This window comes from Rhinoderma darwinii, chromosome 8, assembly GCF_050947455.1.
Source record: "Rhinoderma darwinii isolate aRhiDar2 chromosome 8, aRhiDar2.hap1, whole genome shotgun sequence".
NCBI classification, from domain to species: domain Eukaryota; kingdom Metazoa; phylum Chordata; class Amphibia; order Anura; family Rhinodermatidae; genus Rhinoderma; species Rhinoderma darwinii.
Genome location: NC_134694.1, coordinates 88,479,760 through 88,504,580, shown reverse-complemented (window position 1 = coordinate 88,504,580; position 24,821 = coordinate 88,479,760). Strand labels below are relative to the sequence as shown.

At 37.7% G+C, this 24,821-nt stretch overlaps 1 protein-coding gene across 1 annotated transcript in view; it reads left to right on the top strand.

The window, feature by feature from the left end:
- Positions 1–24,821, top strand: part of AFF2 (ALF transcription elongation factor 2) — a 413,486-nt gene that overhangs the window by 293,706 nt on the left and 94,959 nt on the right. The window contains exon 8 of the mRNA XM_075835883.1: positions 17,393–17,444. Within this exon, the coding sequence (XP_075691998.1) occupies positions 17,393–17,444 (52 nt within the window). The remainder of the gene's footprint in view (positions 1–17,392; positions 17,445–24,821) is intronic.

Below are 24,821 nucleotides of genomic sequence, written 5' to 3'. Positions count from 1 at the left end.
AACTTCTCACATGTCACTATGGCATGTCAATAGTTTGTTGAAGGTTTACTTACCCTTTTCCAATCCAATATAAAAAGGGAAGCCAGTGAAATACAAATTACCTGTGCCTTAGAGATGAGTTACCCGCACGGTCACATAGGGCACATCAGCTACCCATGCTGAAGAGGATGCCACAGATGCCACATACTCAAGGAATATGACCACTACAAATTTTTATATTCATTTTAACATTATTATTTTGAATTGTTATTCATTTACTTTATGTTTGAAGTTGTTATTTGGTCACTATATATTGGTATTCTTATACAGCTATTATTTCAACACTGTATGGTGTTACTATATTTACCCAGACATTGTGTGGCATTATTACTGAGGCACTGTATTGTATATATATTTTTATATCATATAATAGTGACATTGTAATTTAGGCAACTTTATAGAAGTCTTATTGGGCTAGTGTATAACTTTGTATTTGGACATCATAATGTATGGAGCTTATTATTAAGTGTTGCATAGTATGGTTATTTGTACAATATTACACCATATGGGAGGGGGAACCAACAGAAGGTACCACACAGGGCCCCATCCAGCATAAGACCGGCCCTGACTTGTGCCTACCAATCTAGTCTGGATTCTCTTTACAGAGTATACAGCAGTTTGCTGGCAGCTAATGGAAACTATTGGGAAATAGATGTTTTTCCTGTACCTAGCCGTTAATTTTTTTATCTTTTTCTCCGCTCATCATTTACGCGGAGATTTCTTCAAATCTCATCCAATTTGCTGATACTATATTATGCTGCTGATTTTCCGCAACAAAATCAGTTGCGGAAAATGTGCAGTATTTACGATACGTGTGAACCCGGCCCCAAACTTCACTCTCAAGTCTAGCAAGGAGGCATTACACACACACGGTTGGCCTTATAATACTTCTTATGTTTCTGTAGAACTTTTATGTTCTCCTAAAATAATGCCTGTTGTGGTGTTATTTATGGCTTGAATAAGAGTGAGGAGACATTGTGACTAGTTTTATGTTTTATATGGTTGATGCTTTAGATGTTTTATGTGTTTGATGTGTCCCTCAGAAAGCAGTCCTTGGCCAAAGTTAAAATCCGTGTACAAACTATGTTACGATAAAAATAAAAGGAGAGACTCAGACTGACAGCACTGTGGAATTCAATAAACAAGATAAACATCTTCATTAGCCTAAGGGTATGTGCACACACACTAATTACGTCCGTAATTGACGGACGTATTTCGGCCGCAAGTAGTGGACCGAACACACTGCAGGGAGCCGGGCTCCTAGCATCATACTTATGTACGATGCTAGGAGTCCCTGCCTCTCCGTGGAACTACTGTCCCGTACTGAAAACATGATTACAGTACGGGACAGTTGTCCTGCAGCGAGGCAGGGACTCCTAGCATCGTACATAAGTATGATACTAGGAGCCCGGCTCCCTGCACTGTGTTCGGTCCGGGACTTGCGGCCAAAATACGTCCGTCAATTACGGACGTATTTAGTGTGTGTGCACATACCCTAAGCATTATATAATAAGCATAGATATTTTTCGAACAGACAACTAAAGGGATCATTTGTGATCATAAGGTGTGTTTATTTATGCAATTCTCTGATATAATCTTTAAAATGGCTTTAATGGTGAAACTATCCTGATGAATTACAGTACAAATTTGGATAAATTTGGAGTTTGAGAACTTTTTGACAGTTTCACAGTTGAAAATGGCAATTTGCTAAGGAGCTTCAGATGTAGCAAAAATATGCCATATATTTAAAGAGGCTCTGTCACCAGATTTTGCAGCCCCTATCTGCTATTGCAGCAGATAGGCGCTGCAATGTAGATTACAGCAACGTTTTTATTTTTAAAAAACGAGCATTTTTGGCCAAGTTATGACCATTTTCGTATTTATGCAAATGAGGCTTGCAAAAGTACAACTGGGCGTGTTGAAAAGTAAAAGTACAACTGGGCGTGTATTATGTGCGTACATCGGGGCGTGTTTACTACTTTTACTAGCTGGGCGTTGTGTATAGAAGTGTCATCCACTTCTCTTCACAACGCCCAGCTTCTGGCAGTGCAGCACTGTGACGTCACTCACAGGTCCTGCATCGTGTCGGCACCAGAGGCTACAGATGATTCTGTAGCAGCATCGGCGTTTGCAGGTAAGTCGATGTAGCTACTTACCTGCAAATGCTGATGCTGCTGCAGAATGAAGTGTAGCCTCTGGTGCCGACACGATGCAGGACCTGTGAGTTACGTCACAGTGCTGCACTGCCAGAAGCTGGGCGTTGTGAAGAGAAGTGGATGATACTTCTATACACAACGCCCAGCTAGTAATAGTAGTAAACACGCCCCGATGTACGCACATAATACACGCCCAGTTGTACTTTTACTTTTCAACACGCCCAGTTGTACTTTTGCAAGCCTCATTTGCATAAATACGAAAATGGTCATAACTTGGCCAAAAATGCTCGTTTTTTAAAAATAAAAACGTTACTGTAATCTACATTGCAGCGCCGATCTGCTGCAATAGCAGATAGGGGCTGCAAAATCTGGTGACAGAGCCTCTTTAATTTCTTTATTAAGATAATTCATTGGGGAAATATTGGAGGAGATCAGGAAAAAATGGATGGTGTGCACAAAATTTGTTATGTGTTTAGACAGTTTTTTCACCTATCTTGATAGTTTTGAAAAGTGTGTAGAAAACTAGGCATAGCTAAGAGGAGTCGCAAAATGGGTCAAAATCATTAAATACATGACATTTGTGCCGCACATTACTGGTATATATGTATACCAGCTATGAGGCGGCATAAGGAAGAAAAAAGTTTCTAATATGGCTAATGATTTTCCCCAATTTTATCATGGCATGTGCACCATTTTAAAGGGAACCTGTCACCAGCATTTGACCTATTGAACTTTACTTCTCCCTCACTGGCCGCTGCTATAAAAAGTTCATTGCCGTTATCCCCGCTCCTAAACTCCTCTTCCGACTGTAAATATCGGTCTGCAAACGTTTTGCGCCTTTTATCGTAATTATGCGGTGTCCCTTTGTGCGCACACACCAAAAGAGGACATCAATGCACAAGTGCAGGATTTTGTGTGCTGGGGAAGGCGAGCAGCTGTCAATCAAAAGTAAGGAGGCGAAGTAAACTCGGAAAGACTTGAGGAATGAAGATACTCTTTCCAAACGAAGATTTGACTCTTTTCAAATGAAGATCTGACTCTTTTCTGCTCATTAGCATACGTGTGGGAACACTAAAAAGCTAAATACTAAAGATACAGAGCCGACTAAGAAGATAATTATAGGTTATATAGAAATGATTTTTCACCCACTACCACCAGGTATAGTCGGTTTAATAGGTGAAATGCTGGTGACAGGTTCCCTTTAAATAATTTGGTACAATTTGTGCTATTTTTCACCTACTCATCCTACAATACTCTTCATAAATATCTCCCTTTGAGTTAATTTACCAGTAAGTTTACCTGCAGTCCTTTGGAAAACCATGTGATATCATGATGGTTTATGTTAAATGACAAATTCAGCCCTGCTATATCGGGATATGTCATTTGTTTCTTTGTCCTTGGCTTGTCGTTGATATGAATTGATTCATAATTACTTGAAGCATTATAGATTGCTAAGTTATTTTCCTCCTATGATGCAGAGTCCTTTCATTGGCGATAAGAGATTTCCCTCGGCAGGGTTAACCTTGAGTCATCATTCCCAGCAGTTGGGTTTGTGTAGTAAGGAGAGGCCACATCTTTAGAAGGCAATATCTCATGATGAGTAAGCTCTGTGTGGAGTTCTTAGGACAATAATAACCACTGTGTGTAAGGCATTATATGACTAGGTATGTGTTTAAGTGTTTTCATATTGGATACTGCCGAGACTGTTAATAGGAGCAGCATTCCTGGGATTTCAGAAAGTGGTTTAGGACATAATGTCATTGAAATCCTGGCAATCTGCCCTAGTGGATTAACAGAACTTTGTAAATGTAAGAGAATTTATCCGCTCCTCAGATCTCCATCTCAACAGGTTACTAAATAATGAATGTCTGCCCACGTCATGCTAAACTTAGATGTTATGACTCTGTGCACGTTAATTGACTTTTATGCCAGCGTTTGTTTCCACTGTGGGCTTGGGAATTTAGTCTGCCACACTATTTGTCAAGTAAATTGTTACATAATTAGAAATAATTAATTAGCAGCTGCTATAGAAATAATAAATGTGTTGTTTTCTTTAAATATATTTAAATTCTAATTGCAATGTGTCATACGTTCAAACATGGACCAAAGGGTTAAATTAGTAAGATTTTATTTAATGGCCATATTATATAATGTTTATATTGAATGTAAGTTATTTTGAGGTGAAATTTAAATAAATAATAAAAAATAGTTTAATATTTTTAACCCTTGGTGCGGACATAGCCATCCGCTGTAGGCGTCAGCTGTGTCAGCGAAGATAACTCAGATTTAACCCCGGCAGTTTAACCCCTTAGATGCCACAGTCAATTGCGACAACTGCAGCTAAGTGGTTAGAAAGAGAGAGGGGACTCTCACTTTCACCCCATCAGCACCCACACGACACTTTCGTGGGGTGTTGATGGGTTGCTATGGCAGCTGGGAGTCTAAAAGAGGTCCTTAGGTCTGCCATGTGTGTAAGCCTAATAGACTGCCTGTCAGTTTTGCACAAACATTATGTAAGCAAACCATCACATAGTAAAAACAAAAATTATTATAATAATAATTGACAAAATGCTCAGAAAAAATAAATATCCAAGGTAAATAAAATAAAAAATACAAAAAAGTGTTCCCCACACAAAATGCTTTATAATGATAAAAATGTAAGTTAAAAAAGTGTACACAAAATGTAACATTTATTTATCCAGCATGGTGAATGCAGTAAAGAAAAACAAATAAAACAATGGCAGATTTGCATTTTTTTTGTTTATTCCCCCTCCCAAATAAAGGAATACAAGTCCTATAAGTCCTATGTGCCCCAAAATGGTATCAATGAAAACAACAACATGTCCTGCAAAAGCCAAGCCCTCGTGAATCCCTCGTGGCTCTAAGAATGTGGCGACACAAAAACAAATGATTTATTTAAAAAAGTGTTTATAGTGTGCAAAAGTGGTAAACTATAAAAAAAAATATATATACATTTGGTATCACCGTAATCGTAAAGACCTGAAGAATAAAGTTAAGAAAATGGAATTGCTGTTTATTTTTCATCCCCCCCCCCCCACAAAAAAAATTAATAATAACGATAAATTACATGTACCCCAAAATGGTACCATTAAAAAATACAACTGGTGACGCAAAAAAAAACAATCCCTTATATGGCTAGGTCCCTTGTAAAATTAAATAGTTATGGCTCCCTTAAAGAGGCTCTGTCACCACATTATAAGTGGCCTATCTTGTACATAATATGATCGGCACTGTAATGTAGATTACAGCAGTGTTTTTTTTATTTATGCGTTATGACCTATTTTAGCTTTATGCTAATGAGTTTCTTAATGTACAACTTGGCATGTTTTACTTTTTGACCAAGTTGGCGCTGTGGAGAGAAGTGTATGACGCTGACCAATCAGTGACCAATCAGCGTCATACACTTCTCCCCATTCATTTACACAGCACATAGCAATATAACTATATCGCTATGTGCAGCCATATAAACACACTATAACGTTACTGCAGCGTCCTGACAGTGAATATACATTACCTTCAGCCAGGACGTGATGTCTATTCAGAATCCTGATACTTCTGTAGCGTCTGTGTGATATTTACAGCAAGGCAAGCGTAATCTCTCGAGATTACGATGTAACCTGTCATTTAAAATGAGATTACGCTTACCTTGCTGTAAATCTCACACAGACGCTACAGAAGTGTCAGGATTCTGAATACACATCACATCCTGGCTGGAGGTAATGCATATTCATTGTCAGGACACTTGAGTAACGTTATAGTGTTTTCATGTGGCTTCATATAGTGATCTAGTTATATCGCTATGTGCTGTGTAAATGAATGGGGAGAAGTGTATGACGCTGATTGTTCACTGATTGGTCAGCGTCATACACTTCTCTCCACAAAGCCCACTTGGTCAAAAGTAAAACACGTCCAGTTGTCCATTAAGAAACTCATTAGCATAAAGCTAAAATAGGTAATAAATGATTGTTTTTCTAAATAAAAACACTGCTGTGATCTACATTACAGCGCCGATCATATTATGTACAAGATAGGCCACTTATAATGTGGTGACAGAGCCTCTTTAAGGGGTTGAAAGGATTCTCGAAGACAAAGTTTATTGTAGAGAATACAACATGCACTCAATATATACGCACAGACAAGAAATAACTACATTCATCCTGTAGCCATGTGACCAAAAAAACTGCAACCTGTGAGAATGTCCTTTACTGAATTTAATACATTATGTTTACATAGTCCCATGAAACTGGTCATACAAATTAGACAAGTCCACAGATAATCTAATGTCTATGAAGACTGTCTAATCGTCTCCCGATATATTCTATCAGGAGAAATAAGCATTCTAGTGGTTTAATCTTTGACCTGTCACATTCTATAGTTTTTCCCAATATGCGATATCAAATGTTTATGGGAAGATAACTACTGTATATCTATGGATTAATAGCTATTAACTGAAAGACAATTCGTCCTACTCTGTCGCAAACAAATCAGCGTACATTCCTCCTGCCCATCTCCTTATCCTTAGAAGATCACTCACAGAAGATGAGCAAGAACTCCCAATCTGATGGAATAATATAGCTGACTATTGCAGAGTGCAGCTCCCGAAATTGCAGGTTAAAATATTAATAAGTGGGGTCACATAAAGGCATCTTTCAGACACCCCTAGTAAAAAAAAATGTCTCTTTCTGATGACATCCCCCTTTCTTATTAATTTTTGTGAAAAATAAGTCATTACAATAGGCACCCTACTTCTCCGATCATCATTTATTGTTAGTCTTTTTCTTTTTCTATACTTTGGTAAAGAATCTGCTCCTTGTTGTAAATAAGATGGGTACAAATATATCTTGATTCTGTTTTCATTTATGCTAATGGTTTGAAATAACACATAAGCTTCCATAATGACTTTACTGAAAGTCTAATTAAAAGTAAATCCTAGCTTGAGAATCTTAGTAAACAAACCGTTATTTCAGTCTGAAAAATGAAGATGTTATTTTTTAGACTAACATTTAAATTGGGCTGAAATGAGGCATTAAGACACTTATCCAATATGTTCCAATTAAGCAGTGGTGGTATCACCAATATTTGTCGACTCTTTTAAATCAACTTTGATACAAATTAAGTGAATATAAATCTTGTTTTCTTGCTATAGAAAGTAACAGAGGAGTTTAAGAAATAAAAACAAAATTATTAGAATCCCTAGATCATAGTCTTGAGGTGCTATATTCTTCAGAAAAATGGACTCAGCACTTTCCACTAAAGTCTCTTCTTACCTTAAGTTGGTATAGACAGAAAAGATTTCCCTCCGAGCCAAAAATCCATGGTATTAGGTAAATTGGGACATATTTGACAACCTTCTGTCGTTGTATTTGCTGTGCAACTTACATTCACTTGTAGATTCACCTTCGAACACCATTTCACAGTATTTTGTATAAAATTTTGAGTAACTTTGTAAGTATATTGCCACTAGTGTCACAACTCTGCTGGTTGGTAGTGGAAACAGTAATCAAGTTGTTTAGCCGATCATCTATAATGCAAGGCTTTCTGATGCACTTCCTTCTGGGAGAGAATCCTCTGTCCAGATATGTGCTTAGCAGCCGACAGTATTGTGACTGCAGCTATGGACTATAATGGCTATAAGTCAAGATCAATACAAGATAAAACTCTGTTCACATCTACATTTTCCGGCAAAGTGACACCATAAAGGAAACCCTACGTAGCCCATTAAAGTCAGTGGGTTCCGTCAGGTGCTGTTGGGGCCCATCATGCATCGGCCGGGTGCTTCCAATGATGGAGCAGAACAACTGAAAACCATAATATAGATGTGAACAGAATCTTAGGGTGGTCTTATACTACATATAATGTGGAGAAATTCTTAACTGTACTCCAAATTTTCCAAACTAATCTTGGCTTGTGGGATGTACTAAGAATTATCTAATGTAGTTTAACCTGCCACATAGTCCTAAATCATGCTGATTTATTCCTTTCCAGTATATACTGTCAACTTCTTTAAATAGTTACTTAGGTATTCTAGAATAAAATGTTTTCTACCTATGCAAATTTCCAATTAATCTGCATTTTTTCGTACTTTTGCTGAGTGCAGTAAATTCTTTTGCTGAGTCTAATTAACCTTCACATGTAAATTCCCAGAAAGTGTTTAGAACTGTAAAAGGCCCACAGTGGAATTGTATTGTTTTACGGTGTCTTGGCTCCCATCCTGCAGCAACAATGTCTTATTACAAATTCTGAATGCCATAAAACATTCCTGCTGGCCATTTATTTCTAGTAAGATGCTATGCATATTTATCCATAAAGGAAATTAAATAAATAGGATTACCTTTTATTACGACTTAAAGGGGTTTTCTCATAAAGAACATTTATGACATATCCACAGGATATGTCATAAATGTCAGATAGATGCGGGTACCACCTCTGGGACCTGCACCTATCTCTAGAACAGGGCCCCCTAATCCCCGTTTTAGGTTTTTGTGCTCATGCTGCCTCCCGGCCACTTCCTGATTACATGATCTGGAGTTACAGAAACAACATTACTCGCTGAGCTACGCTGTTTCCAGAACTCCCATAGTATTGAATAATAGTTACGGAAACAGCGTAGCTCGCATGCTACGCTGCTTCCGTAACTGCCATTAACTGCTATGTGAGTTACGAAAACAGTGTAACTCAGCGAGTTATGCTGTTTCCGTAACTCCAGACCATGTAATCAAGAAGTGGCCGGGAGGCAGCATCAGCACAAAAAGCTAGAACAAAAAGCTAGAACGGGGATTAGGGGGCCCCATTCTAGAGATAGGTGCGGGTCCCAAATGTCATAAATGTCCTTCATGGGAAAACCCCTTTAATCTACAGGCAAAGGATTTTATTGGCCAATGGAAAATAACTGATATAATAAGTTGTAATCTCAACTTTTTTAATATGCTATTATCTATGGGGAGCTTTAGTAAAAGATACTGTATAGCATGTGATAACTGCCTTAGCCCGTATATATATTTATGTCTAGGAGCAGACTACAGAACATGTAACATTTAGTATATAAATCGCTTACATAATGTTAAATGCACATAAGGCCTCGTTCACATCTGCGTTGGGGTCGGGTCCGGTTCTGACGTTCCATCGGAGCTTTCCGTCAGAACGGGACCCTGAACAGACACAAACTGACACAGACTACGCTATTGCTTTCGGCAAAACTATGGGTCCGGGTCACAACAGAGACAAACGGAAACCATGGGGCCGGATCCGTCACCATTGAAATCAATGGTGATGGAAACGGTTTCCGTCTGTGTCAGTTTGTGTCTGTTCAGGGTCCCGTTCTGTACACTATATTAATATCAAAAGATTAATTTTACTCAGCAATCACAATTGCCTGAGAATCTTATTTTTTTCACTCTTGCCCTTAGTTTCTTGTATTAAATAATCACTTACACTTGCTATAATTTTTTATAGTTGAGTTTGTGCTTATACACAGAGACAGAGCTGCAGTTTAAAACATAAGGGATTTATAGAGAGCCAGCCTCAACCATTGATGGAACAGGAGGTGTGTTTTAGACTACATCACATTTTCTTTAAAGTTTGGAGTACCATTAAGCTCTTCTATAGTCATATAGCAGAGCTCCTCTAAATAGCAGGTAGACATTACCTATGAAAAGCTTCTTAATTTTCAAGACCTTAATCCATCTATCTATCTATCTATCTATCTATCTATCTATCTATCTATCTATCTATCTATCTATCTATCTATCTATCTATCTATCTATCTATCTATCTATCTATCTATCTATCTATCTATCTATCTATCTGTCTATCTGTCTGTCTGTCTGTCTGTCTACCTGTCTGTCTACCTGTCTGTCTGTCTGTCTGTCTATCTACAAAAAATAGAATCCAGCAGCACAGGTTTAAATGAAAGGGGGGGAGGGCAAACCTTAGGGAACTAACTACTGTCCCTCTAGACAAAAAACAGTAAATAGGCAGCACTCACAAAGGCTTATGATGAAAAAAGAGGGTGCTTTATTGACCCCAAAAGTGCAACGTTTGGGCTAACACAACCTGAGCCTTTCTATCTATCTATCTATCTATCTATCTATCTATCTATCTATCTATCTATCTATCTATCTATCTATCTATCTATCTATCTATCTTCTCTCTATCTCAATGACTATATAAATGTTCTTAATACTAAGTAAACTCAATAGAAAACACTTGTATGCAAAAAAAAATCTGATGTAATTATAAAATTAATAAAAAAATAATAATAATTGACATTGTAATAATGATGTGTTCCCTGATACAGTTTCTTATATATTTCAGTTGGTTACATTCATGCCACCTTAAAATAAAAAAAATTAAAAAGCTCTCATGTATACAGCATCCCTCCTGTATATAGATGTGCGCCATTTATGGTAAAGGCTCTATTTAATATGATATAAATTCACTGCTCCCACTAGGCATCGTGTTTGCTATAAAGAATCAAATATATTTCTTACATTTTATGCAGAGTAATCTTGTAAGGCCGAGGAATAAGGGACTTTCTACCAGGAAGACAGTGAATTAAAGTGTATTAATAAGCGGTAAATACAGAAGGGGGATGGTATGCACAATGTTCCAGGGTCCTGTGAACCAGAATTGGAAATTGATGAAACTTTATATGATTTGTCTTCTTCATATTTGTCTATTATTGATAACTATTAAACTTTAATATTTATTATTGTCTATTTTTCATTATTTAAACAGTATCAACATATTTCCACAAGGCTTTATACTCTCACATCAGCCCCTACTCCCAGGACGGCTAATATTTAATATTTCTATCTACAAATTGTTTTTTTCTAATATGAGCAGAGAGGCTGAGGAAGGGTGGATAGGCACAGTGAAGACCATAATAACCATGTTTCCTAAACTAAAATTTGACAGTGCTTTTGTCCAAATAGGGTTCCCATTCCAATTTGTGCTTTTGGGCACCATCGATCCTTGCTACGACAATGCTCCATGTACTGGATAGATTATGACCAATAACTCCAATGCTGCTAAGCAGTAGGGATGAATAGGGAATTTACTGACACTGTACTTATTTAAGAATTTAAATAAAACACGGTAATTATATGTAAATGTGTATAATAATTATCTTCTAAAATCAGAAAGCACTGATAAGCAACTGGCCCCACTGAGAAGACTAACAACAACTCCCAGCAACCATTCCTCACCTGCTCACAGGCAGCTCATCTTTTGTTCTGCCTGGCCTTTGATTCTTGCTTCTACCTCACTACACAGTAACTGGCAAGAAACTCCTTCCTCATGTAAAAGATGTTCTGCAGAAGCTGTACAATGTACTGTATTGTACGCAGCCTAGCCCCTACAGAACCTACCTATCAATATAGAATTCAAGTGGTGTTTGATTGACACAAAATCTCCACCTTCTCAATAAAGAGGTACTGCAGGTGCTTCAATACTACAGATGCTGCAGAACTTTTTAACACCATCATCACCTGCTGTTGAGACTCCTTGAGAATAAAAAAAAAAAGAGATTTATGTCAATAAGACAGTGATTGACATTAAACCCCTTACTCCTCTTTTCAGGAAGATAGACCCAGAGGCTCTAATTCAAAATCTATAACAGAACAGCCGACCATAATCTTTCATTTATATACTGCTGTACTCTTTTGTGGCAGAGGGCAAGTTGGGCCTCCTAAGACACCAAAGCCCTGGTGAAACTGTAATCTCTGCCCACATAGCTATATCCCTTTCTTCCCCAGTAACTGGGTCAGAGTAATGTTTACTACATGCCTCAGCTGCTATAACTTCATGTCAGTAAATATATTCCCTGGTGGCTTTTAATATTTTTATAATTTACATTAGGCTGTAAATTATCCCATATAATAAGACTAATATAATGATTCCTAAAAGACTAAAATAGCAATTCCCTAATATAATGCAATAAAAATAATTGCTTATTTAACCACTTACAGGCTTACATTCCCCAGTAAAGCAAAGGAGAATTTTAATTTTAAATTATCTAAATGTCCCTGCTGCTTAATGGAGAGATTTTAATCATAAAAGTATATTAAGGAAATAAAATACTTTTGATGTATTTTCTTAATACATATTTCAAGAATTTACACGGGTATTCCAACCAATAACATTTATTACTTATCCACTAGATAGGTGATGAATATTAGATTGGTGGGGAACCAACCCCTAGGACTTCTGACAATTGCTAGATTTGTTGTCCATCAGGTCCATGGAGAGGAGCTGTACGGAGCGGTGGCTATGCATGCGCGCTCCACACAATTTTAAGATATGTCTGGGAACACTGAGTAAGAATGCTTGGCTACTTCCATACCTCCCATGGATTGGGATCCCCTGTTCTACCAATTGAGTCCCAGCAGTCAGACACCCATTGATCTAACATTAATCACCTCTCCAGTGGATAGGTCATAAATGCTATTGGCTGGAATACCCTTTAACCCCTTAAGGACCGAGCCCATTTTGAGAGCTTGTTTTTTTGTGGGATGAGTTGTATTTTTCAGTTGCACCATTTTTGGGTGTATATATTATATTGAATATCTTTTATAAAACAAAATTGGGAAGGAATTGAAAAAAAACTGCTATTCCAGCATTGTTTTTCGCATTTCAAATTGACGCCGTTGACTATGACAATTTTTTTGTTCGATGTAGCCATAAGTGGACTTGTTTTTTTACAGGACGAGGTGTAGTTTTCATTGGTACTATTTTGAAGCACATGAAACTTATTGTTCAACTTTTACTTTATTTTTTGGTGGGGAGGGAATGGAAAAAAAGGATTTTTGACATTGTTTTTGTGTGTTTTTTAGTATGGCGTTAACCCGGAGGTTTAATTAATGTGTTAACTTTATTGTTCGGGTTGTTACGATCGAGGGGATACCAAATATGTGTATTTTTTTTTTTTATTTTTTTTTTTTACACTTCTAGTAAATAAAAACCACTTTTTATGTGGTTGTCAGGGGCATCCCCAGAGCCGGAGTCCCGGGCAGAGTGCTACTATCACTCTGCCTGGAAGTTTGTAGACTAGTAAATGGCGGAGTAGGGAGATCCTTAGGACGCAGATACTATTGAATGTGGCGTTGCTATCGCTGTAGCACCCATAGCTGCTGCTATCGGGGCCACTGGGCATGGGAGAGCCTGTGACGGTGGGTGGCCAGGGCCACCTCATGCCGTGGGCCCCGTAGAAGCCGCTATGCGGTAGTTACGCCGCCTCCTAGACAGGGGCTCCCTCTAGAAGCAGAATCCCGTCGGCAACACTTTGGCTGGGGATTCCACTCCTGGAGGAGCCATGAATGCAGCGCCAGCACCTGGCTGCCGACTGGGCCCCCCAAAGTGTAGTGGGCCCCCGGCACTTGCCCGGGTTCGCCGGGTGCTGACACTGGCCGTGACGCAAGACTGGACCCTGGACCCATCTGTCCCGCGGGCCTGACGGATTCAAGTCTTAGCGCAAGATACAGCTACTCTGTATACAGGATACAAAGCAGCTGTATCTCAAAAAATAATTTTGAATAAAATGTATATAGGAAGTTGCACCAACCACACTGATACACTATTTTATTGAAAAAATTAAATAAAAAAACATGTCAAAGGTGTACATAGCCCTTAAGTCTTAAAAATCTAAAGATTTTTTTCCATTTTTTAGACCTTTATCTTTTATATTGTACTGTATTAGTATTATTCATTATTGACAAATATGTTACTACTTAACAAACAATCACCTTGGGCAAGCCAATTCACAAAATGCTTTAATACTTATGTTATAGAAATAAATCCAGGAGCTGATATGAATGTTCACGGTCAATGGCTTTTCTTTGTTGTCGATTTGGAAGAAAAAAGTTGGTGTTAAAGCGTTTCCTACCTGAGGAGTTCATTTTACAGATTAATATGTGTTAAAAAGGTTAATTGTTCCCTGACGTGTAATGAAGTGTTGTAGAGATGTGGCTGGCCATTGTTCTTTGCGTGTCTGGTAACATTTGTTTACCATTGACATACAGATGTATCTGTACCGGTGAAGGCAGCAACTTTATTGTGTGACGGGAATAAAATAAGATTTAATGCACTGCCAGGGATTCCTTCAAACAAGAGGAGCCTTAGTTAACTCTCTCAACTTTTAAAGCATTCATATTTAAAAGAGTGATACCTCTGTACCCTGCCAGTGTACTGACATATTGTATATTTGTGCTTGGTTGTCAGTTCAGATCAAGCTGGTGTTAACTGATGATAGATCTTACAGTGCAAGCAGAATACATTTTATGAAGGAAAGTTTCAGAGCCTTCACAGTCTCTATTTTGTCTGTAAACATTCATGATGGAAATAATTAGATTGTTTTTAACACGTAATTGATTATCTGTCTATGGCATTGTGTAGTAAGGGTCATGTGAAAAAATGTGAAAGTCACATTTTTGGTTGAAATGGGCATATTTATCAATAATAATATCACACAAGTGCATATATCTGTGTAGCTCACTGTCTATCTTAGTGCTCACAACCTCTTAGTGCTTGCATCAGGGTAAAAAAGGAGTTTTATTCTGGTGAATGCCATATGCATATGAGCTTTCCCGTATGTGCCGAACCAGGACGTGTCCGACATCTTGATCTCCAACCCCTCCCCTCTGAAGTTGATGGACGGCTCTGTTTGTATCATGCTGAAGACAAGCAGATCTGTCAATCAATTCCAGAGGGGAGGGGTTGGAGCTCTGGAGCTCAAGATGCCGAACGCTTCCTGGTTCGGTAGATTTGGGAAAGCTCATTTGCGCGTAGCGAAATAAAATGTATTTTTTACCCTGAGCCTAGCATGTGATATATTGCTACCCTTTTACCCTATCGCTAACCAGCAGTGTTAGACATTTGGTAGGCTAAAATCAAAAGATGAAATTGACATTAAAGGAACATTAAATGAAGAAAATGCACAAGAAAAATAGAAAACACCTCCTGTAATCCTATTGCAATCAAGGCTGTTAGAAATATATCAAGTATTCTTCTATATGTGTGCCAGAAGATCAGCTGTACCCCCTTTTCTTCCGCCTCACAAGCCTCTGTAAATAGAAAAACAAAAATGCTAAGCCCCTCCTTTTTGGATAAACCCCACCCCTCAGTCTACTGTTAGGCTTTAAATAGAAGGGGTCAGATGGAAAATAACACCTTTATTCTGTATTTCTACAGGATGTTTTGTTTTAGTTAGGAACATGCAGAAAATCGTCTAGACTGACAATCACTGTGGGCAAGTTATTTCTAGGTTTAATGTTCCTTTAAAGTCACAGAGATAGTATCATTTATGGACTATTGTGTTTCCAAGGCAGGCTGCCATAATTTTAAGGCATCTAAGTGATGACCTATTAAGGCGATTAGATACAAATGCATCTACTAAATGATCCCAGGTGCCAATAAAAGGCACACAAGAATGAGCTCTACTTCTGACTATTTGAGCAAAAAGGGTATATAGGTATAAAAGGCTATTTTTTAGCCCTCCGATTGGTGCCTTGGAGGACATTTAAGATGCAAAACTACATTCACTAGTTAGGCATTTATAGGGCATCTTAAGATGTAACTAAATGTAACAGGACCTCTGTTGGTGACCTCTAAATCTGTTACATTAGAATGTTCCAAATTACCTTTTATAGTGATGATGCCCTCCCTTGATTCCCGCCTATACTCGGGTTAGACAAGAAAGTTTGACAGCTGATATGTAAAGTCTTTTTTGGCTTCTCAATGTAGCTTCATATGTGGCTGAAGATATTATGACAGTATGGTATTCTGGAGAAATCCTTATTTCAAGTCTTGCTGTATATTCCAGTAATTTCATTGTTATTATGTGCAGTATTAGTTATGTTTATTTATATCTTGCACACCTAAATCTAAGCTAAATAAGCTATTGGTAAGTTTTAAAGCATAAACCCTCAGAAGCCTATGGGGAACATACACATTTCAGATGTTGCCTTGGTTGGGAATTGAACCCTTCTGTCCAGTGATAGAAGGTAATGGTTTACAGTTTCTATTATGTTGTATTATGGGGCATTCATTGTACTTTCCTGTTATATTATATATTGAAACCTCCATAATATATTTAAAAAAAAACACATATATGATGCTACATTTACAATTGTCAAAGTTTCATAGTTCATTAAACTATAACTTTTTAGTTATTTTTACTAACTAAAAGAATGTGCTAAAACTTAAATTTTGCTCTCATTTGTTTTTATCTGATTATATGTTGTATTATGTTTTATTTAAGTGATTATGGGGACAGCCATGCTGCCTAAATTGTTGCAACAGCAAGGCCAGAAATTTGCTTTACAGCATTCACCTGGAAATAATAAAAGTCAGAAAATTACTCATTGACTTCTATGGGAGAGTGTTGTGGGCATGCTCTGTGACATATGCAGAGGTAAATGTGCAGGGAGGAAGGAAGATGAGCTTAGGTTCTGTGCACATTACGTTTTTTGCCTATGTTTTACCTATATGCCAGGAAAAGCTCCTGACGTATATCTTAAATGTACGCTGTGACAGATATCTTAACATCCATCACCATAGAGTTTAATGGTGTACGTTAAGCGTATACGCCATGAACTGCTCATGATCCTCTTCATGACGTGTATGTTAAACGGATACTGTTATAGCCTATAGGTGACGGGTGCCACTATTAGGCATCAGTTTAACTCATACGTTGCCCATATACAATAATGGTATCCATATAATGGCTCAATTTAGGGCCAAACATAGTTTGCACAGAGGCTTAGCTGTTTCCATCACCTATTGCCAGCTTTATAACTGAGGTGTTACATCTCATTGTAATCCCGTCCTCTTAGGTTAATGATATGACTGCTGACCCTGCACCAGTGTACATAGCACAAGCTGAAAAGTCACCTTTACAGAACAGGATGTGTCAACCTATTGTGAAGGCTAAGTGGCCAGTGTGTAAACTGCTTTCTTTTCCAATAATTCACTTTTGTTTTTTAAATAAACGGTCATGGAGAATAAAAACGTAAACAGCACCAATTTAAAAAAAAATATGTATAACATAAAAACATAATTTAGACAAAAGGTCATTTTCTGACGATACATTCCCCTTAAGTTCAAGTTAGCAAAGTATTTTAAAACATCTTCACTGTGGATATTTTATTAATATTTCTTTTAATTCTTCTTTTGTTATATAGAATGCTTGAAGATGATCTAAAGCTCAGCAGTGACGAGGAAGACAGTGAACAGGTATTGTTAAATAAGTATACCTTCGATAGTTACACTAATTGGAATTCATTGGCTACAAATCAAGTAAACTGCAATGTCTGACCTTAAAGACCCCAAATCCATAAGACACTCAGCGGGTAATTAGTTGTAATGCCTTTAATAGTTTTTAGTATATCATCTGACTCATTAAATAATACAATTTCCAAGGCCACAAATCCCTAGGAAATAGTATTGAAATGCGTAATGTTTAGTTTGATTAACTTACTTAGACTTGGCAATGACAATATTTGCCTTACAACAAAGTAACATGAGACAAAAAATACGAAAAAATGCTAGTTTTTTTTATTTGTTCTTGTTTTATGTTTTTTTTGGAGGGGGGTCTTAAATATGGGCACTAATTTACTGTAAGATGTGGCTGGAAATTTCATACCGCTGAGGTCAAAACAATGTAAAGATTTCTGAGATGGAAAATAAAACATGAAAAAATCACAGAAGAACTTTACAATACAATCCAGTTTTGTATATGGCGCTTGTAAAATGTTATAAGAATTTGTTTACTATATATTTTTAACAATTTTACACATACATTTACATGTTATCAGTACGTTTTATTTTTACATTTTATTAATAAAAACACCTCCGTTAAATGGAACTTTGACAAACGGCTACATTTGCCGGAGGTAGCCTTGTCTGTTCTATTACATGGCAGCCATTTAGGTGAATGTATGACCTCAATCCGCCAGAGTGGGAGCCACTCTTACAGTTCTGGCTCAAAGAGGGGTGTCCCGAGTGGAGGACCCTCCTACATGACGTTCATATGCCCTAATAGAGTACAAAGGCAAGGTTGTGTTCATGAGACAACCCCTTTAATCATTCATCCTGTAACAAGTACATTGATAGAACCTAATTAATAAAGGTTTTTAATGTTATGCATAAAAAGCTGAATCAATATATAACTAATACAACTTTCTAATATACTTTCTATTTCAATCACTCATCATTATCAAAATCTCTGCTTGATATTGGGGAATAAAAACATTCTTAAATTACATTCAGACTCTGATTATTAGCTGCTAGTTCCAGCTTTGTCTCACATCAGCCCTATTGTCCATTCACAGAGATGCACAGTATCACATTATGCCACCTACATCAATTACTTTTCATGGCAAATAGTGGCCCTCAGGTTTACCTGCCTCTCCAAAAGAACATTTACCTTAAATAATAGATAACATATTTTATTCTTAATGTACATGCAAATATTTAAATTATACAAATAATAAAAATATAGTTGTTGGCTATGGGTTAAGAGCAGGGGTCTCAAACAGATAGCCTGCGGGCCACATGCGGCCCCTGAGGCTGTCATCAGTGGCCCATGGGGCACCTTAGCCCCATCGGGAGAGTAGAGAGCAGGCCGAATGAGGAATACGCCATGAAGGAGAAAAGTCTGTTGGTGGTATGTGAGCAATAGCCACACAGCCCCCTGTAGATAGTGCAACCCCTCCCTGTAGATATTTCCCCACACACACACACCTCTGTAGATAGTGCTATATTCCCCCCGGGGAGGCCATACCTCCTAACCATCCCAAATTCAGTGGGACAGTCCCGGATTCTGGGCTGTGTTCTGCTAAACATCCCGCTGTCAACTGTAGCTGCGTCCTCAGGATGCAGATACAGTTTAACCCAATGCTAAAGCAAGGAATCATCAGTTCCCTGCTTCAGCATTAGTTCAGAGTGGAGGAGCAGAGGGAGCTCCTCTGCTTGAAGAGGTCTCTCCGGGCACAGCGCTACTTTAAGCATATGGACAGTGACGTCAGTGGCTACTCCTGGAGCGGAATCCCCGGCCTATACTCTGGCTGGGGATTCCGCTCCTACAGGGAGTCCTGATGGAGACATCTACTGAGGAGGGGGGAGCGCTATCTAAGGGTGGGGTGGCACTTTCTACAGTGGGCAGTATGGCATTGTCTACTGCGGGCAGTGTGGCATTATCTTCAGAGGGCAGTGTGGCAGTATCTACAGAGGGCACCGTGGCAGTATTTAGAGAGGGCACTATGGCATTATCTACAGAGGGCACTGTGCCATTATCTACAGGGGGGCAGTATCTACAAAGGGCACTGTGGAAGTATCTACAGAGGGCACTGTGGCAATAACTACAGAAGGCACTGTGGCAGTATCTACAGAGGGCACTGTGGCAGTACCTACAAGGACACTATGGCAATATCTACAGAGGCCATTGTGACACTATCTAAGAAGGGGCTGCCCAATCTTGACATTCTTGTGTCTGCCAAACATGTAGCGATACTTAAACTGGAAAACAGTTGTAAACTGGAAAAAAAAACTATTTAAATAAGCACGTGGAGTATTATAGTAATGTAGTAATGTTATAGTAATGTCGTTTTATTATAGTAATGTTGTATTGTTATAGTAATGTAGTTTTATTATAGTAATGTAGTGTAGTGTTATAGTAGTTCAAATAACTAATTCATTAACAATAATTTTGTATTGTATCAAATTTGAAAGTAATGCGGCCCGTCAACTTCACATTTTTCCATTTATCCGGCCAAGTTTGAGACCCCTGGTTTAGAGCCATACCACTTGATGTACTTATCCCTTCTTCCTTCTGATAACTTGTTCTTCAGGACAAGCTAACATTTCCTGCTTGCCATTATCAATTGGTTCCAACCTGTTTATTGTAAAAAAAAGGTTTTAGGCATGATACATTGCTTGTGTCTCCGTCACATTGGAGATATTTATGGCTGTGCGAAGCATTCCATTAGATATGCTTTCCTTTGCTGTTTAATGGGGTTATTTTGGATTAGGGGAGCGCTGTAAGTAAAGGGTTAGATCTGGAATCAATTTTCATTTACAGTTGAGCAGCAGCTATTGATGCCAGGCTCACAGCTCAATAAAAGATCTAAAGATATGGACTTCATACTATTCTTTCAATATAAACAGCATAATCAGTCTCAAATGTTTTTGCAAAGACACGAGTATTGACATTTTTTATTTAATAACTGTCTTTTAAGTTTTGAGTTATCAGCAGCCTGCAATGTTTCAATGATTTTTTTTCTCTCAGAATCATGCTGACCATCACAAAGGATATTTATAGGGCATGTTCATTATAGCAAGCAAGCAAGCAAGCATCTGTTTAACATTTCTTCTGGGATTTCCTGGATTATTAAGTGGTGCACTGTACAGATTTTACAATTTTATGACAATATTATTGAACATACCAATGGATTAGATTGCACTGAACCACAAAGCGTTCCAGCTTAAAGATAAAGTTAACCTTTTAGGAAAAGAATAAGAGGTGTCTGCCTTAGGGCATTAATAAAATGTTCTCACTGGGGCCTCCCATGTAATATTTAATAGGCCACTTCCATGCGCTAATAGGGCTCTTCCATGTAATATTTATAATTGTGCTCCTTTAAGGCCATACATAGATTTACAGAGGTCCTCTGGAAAACACCACTAATAGAGGGTGATTTCTTCTGCTTAATGAAAAGAGTTTCCAACCTTAGGCTTAGTTCACACAGAGTTTTTCGGCGTGGTATTTGAGTTGGAAACCACGCCAAAAAACGTGCGGATACGCCCCCCCCCCCCCCCATTGATTTCAATCGGAGGCGGAGGTGTTTTTTCCTGCATGTGCAAAAAAATGCTCGCTGGAAAAAGAAGCGTCATGTACTTTCTTCAGGCATTTCCGTCCCTGACCTCCTATTGACATCAATGGAAGGCAGAGAAAGCGTATTTTGCCTGGGGTGATCAACGGCCGTGGTAAAAAAAATGCAGCGAAAAAAAAGTGGCAAAGGACACGGCAAGTGTTCTGCCATCAGGTCAAAATCTGCCTCAAAATTCCTGAAGATTTTTCCGCCTGCAAAGTACACAGGGCCTAAGTGTCCATCAAGTCTGGATTAACTGACTGTTTTGCCCTCCCCATGATCTTGTATTTAACTTGTGGGTCTGTATTTGAACTCAATATCATTTTTCAGTATGTATTTTATAAATGCTAAACTTGTAGGGAGCAATGATCTATGGCAATAAAGTTTGGTTTAAAGCTAAAGGTGAACTTTATAAGGTGACATTTTTACTCTGTTCCGTATTAACAAAATGAGTAGTGTGAGATTTAAAGTTTCCATTTTGGATGCAGCCATGTTATGTCACATGGACAAGGCATCAAGACATATAATTCAGTTCAGGCTTATTGTCCAGTTCAACTGGCATCAGGGTTGTCCTTTATAATGGCATTTTAGAACATACCATATGCCTGTGCATATTGCTATTTTTTCCCCTCCAACATTTGAATTCATACCAATGAAATGCTAAAATATTATATATACCCCAAGTTGGTCCACATAGAGATCACAACTCACCCCAAAAAAAAGGATTCACACATCTGCATCAACGTAAAAATAAAAAAAGTTAGAACCATCTGACTGTTAGAGGAAAAAACATGAGATTTCTTCTGGTCTTTCAGACCAAATAGGGCTTGGCCCTTAAAGAGGACCTGTCACCTCTCCTGATATGTCTGTTTTAGTAAATAATTATATTCCCCATGAATGAACAATTCTGGAGCATCTTTTATTAGAACTCAATGTTGTGCCGTTCCTCTGTTATTTCTACTAGAAATTTATGAATATATTGACAATTTAGTGTTACCAGTTGGGGGTGTGTCCATACACAAACTGTCCAATCAGTGCTTACAGAGTGGTAACACCCAATTGTCAATTTATACTTAGATTTCAAGAAGGAATAACGGAGGAATGGCACAAGGCATAGTTCTAAGAAAACATGTTCCAGAATTATATCATGGGGAATACAAGTGTTTACTAAAACAGACACGCCAAGAGAGGTGACAGATCCTCCTTAAGGAGTTAAATATATCAAACTGGACAGGCTGCTCAGTTTCATTTCTCATCTAGTGCACCTTCAGTTAGTTCAGGAAGGAAAAATAACATACGATAGCCAAAGCCTCAATTCTAAACCTTGTGGCAAAGCCCAGGGATGGGGAAAGGGCTGCTGGCCCTGTTTTTTTTTTTTTGTTTTTCTATCCTGAAAGGCTCACACACAAATACTTAGGTGCTTTTAATAAAAAGTATACATATATAAATATTTATTTATCTAATTTTTAAAACTATTATCTATAAAATGTGAAAAATAGGCTTTCAATTTTGGTTGTCTAAATTACAGGAGAAAAGAGATTTACATAAAGCATATTATTAATTTATGTATCCAGTGCAAACAGGTAAATATTTAGTTAATTCCCTAATCCCATGGGAATGTACATTACATATAGACATGTTTATTTTGTTGTTTTTTTATTAGTCTAGTTTTATTAGTCTACTGTCTCTTAAATTGTGTCATTATAGGATATCCGCCACATAGTCAATTATCATCAGAATATGGCACAGAGTTTAATACTGATTGGACTAGGGAGAGCATACATTTAGACTTATATAATGCTTATATAATGCACAATTATGAATTTGCATGATCTAGTCATAGTTGTTATTATGTTAATCCTAAGGTAAGGGTCCATGCATGGAGAGAATATTTCCGTAATATATGATGAAACATGCCACAATTTCTTGCAAATTCCCACATTAAAAAAAATCTTAGTGTGTAGAGGATAAAGCATAGGACCATGGAAGGCTGAGGACACCATAGTTACATAGTTATTTAGGTTGACAAAAGAAACACGTCTCTCATGTTCAACGTTTTCCTGATTAAATATGTCATTCATTCTTAAATTATTTATAACCCTCAATGCCATTGTCATTAGATTAACATATAGCTCTTTTTTAAATACTAACATAGTATCTGCCATTACTACCTCTTGGGGTAAAGCATTCCATAGCTCTAAGGTTCAGATGTGGCGGAATTACTGTTGAATTCCGCTGCGGACCGTCCACAGTAGAGTTCTGCAGCAGATGTTTTTGACATTTGTTTCTATAAATTTTTAGGATCTTAGTTCAGACGTTGCTGAAAATAACTGTGCGGAAATTAGGCTGCGGTGCAGAATTTTCATTCCGCGGCAAGCATATTAAATTGCGGAGAAGCAGCGGAATTTCACTGCGGATTTTAGCCTTTGCAATGCAAAAACTGAAATCTGTGGCAAGTCCACTGTGATATCTGCAACGTCTGAATTACCTGTCAAATATGCAAATGTTGGTGCAGATTCGTTGCGTAATTGCCCCAAATCTGCACCAACATTTGCAGCGGAATAATTCTGCCACGTGTGAACGTGGCCTAACTGTAAAGACCCCTTTCCTATATTGATCCATACTATAAATCTGCACAACACTGATCATATATCCAAGTGCATTAAAATGTATACCTTATACTTACAGTCGAGGTAAGGTATACTAACTGCAAGACAATGAAGATCTAATTTTTTTAAATTAAGCATATCTTAAATATTATTAAAATCCTCTATATTATTAAAAATGTTGTTAAGACATGAGTTAAAATAAAAAAATAAAGGTTAAATGCACATGTATGTATGTAAGTATGTATATATATGTATGTACTGTATGTATGTACTGTATGTGTGTGTATATATATATATATATATATATATATATATATATATTTATATTTATATTTAAAGCTGTAAGAATAGTTACAGTAACAGTATGTACAAAATAGTGCTCTAAGATGTTCAAATATTTTGAGACATTTACTTTTATATTGGACAATTATAGAGAACCTGCCATGAGGTAAATGACTAACTAAAATGTTAAAGAGGCTCTGTCACCACATTATAAGTGCCCTATCTCTTATATAAGGAGATCGGCGCTGTAATGTAGGTGACAGTAATGCTTTTTATTTTGAAAAACTATCTATTTTTACCACTTTATGAGCGATTTTTAGCTTTATGCTAATGAGTTTCTTACTGCCCAAGTGGGCGTGTTTTACTTTAGACCAAGTGGGCATTGTACAGAGGAGTGTATGACGCTGACCAATCAGTGACCAATCAGCGTCATGCACTTCTCTCCATTCATTTACACTGCACTAGCGATATAGTTATAGTTACTGCAGTGTCCTGATAATGAATATACATTACCTCCAGCCTGGACGTCATGTTTATTCAGAATCCTGACATGTCTGTAGCGTCTCTGTGAGATTCCAGCAAGGCAAGCGTAATCTCATTTGAAATGACAGGTTACATCGTAATCTCACGAGATTACACTTGCCTTGCTGGAATCTCACAGAAAAGATTCAAAAGTGTCAGGATTCTGAATAAACATCACGTCCAGGCTGGTAGTGATGTATATTCATTATCAGGACACTGCAGTGTTAGTGTTTGTGTATGTAGCTGTACATAACGATATAAAAATATCGCTAGTGCAGTGTAAATGAATGGAGAGAAGTGCATGACGCTGATTGGTCAGCGTCATACAC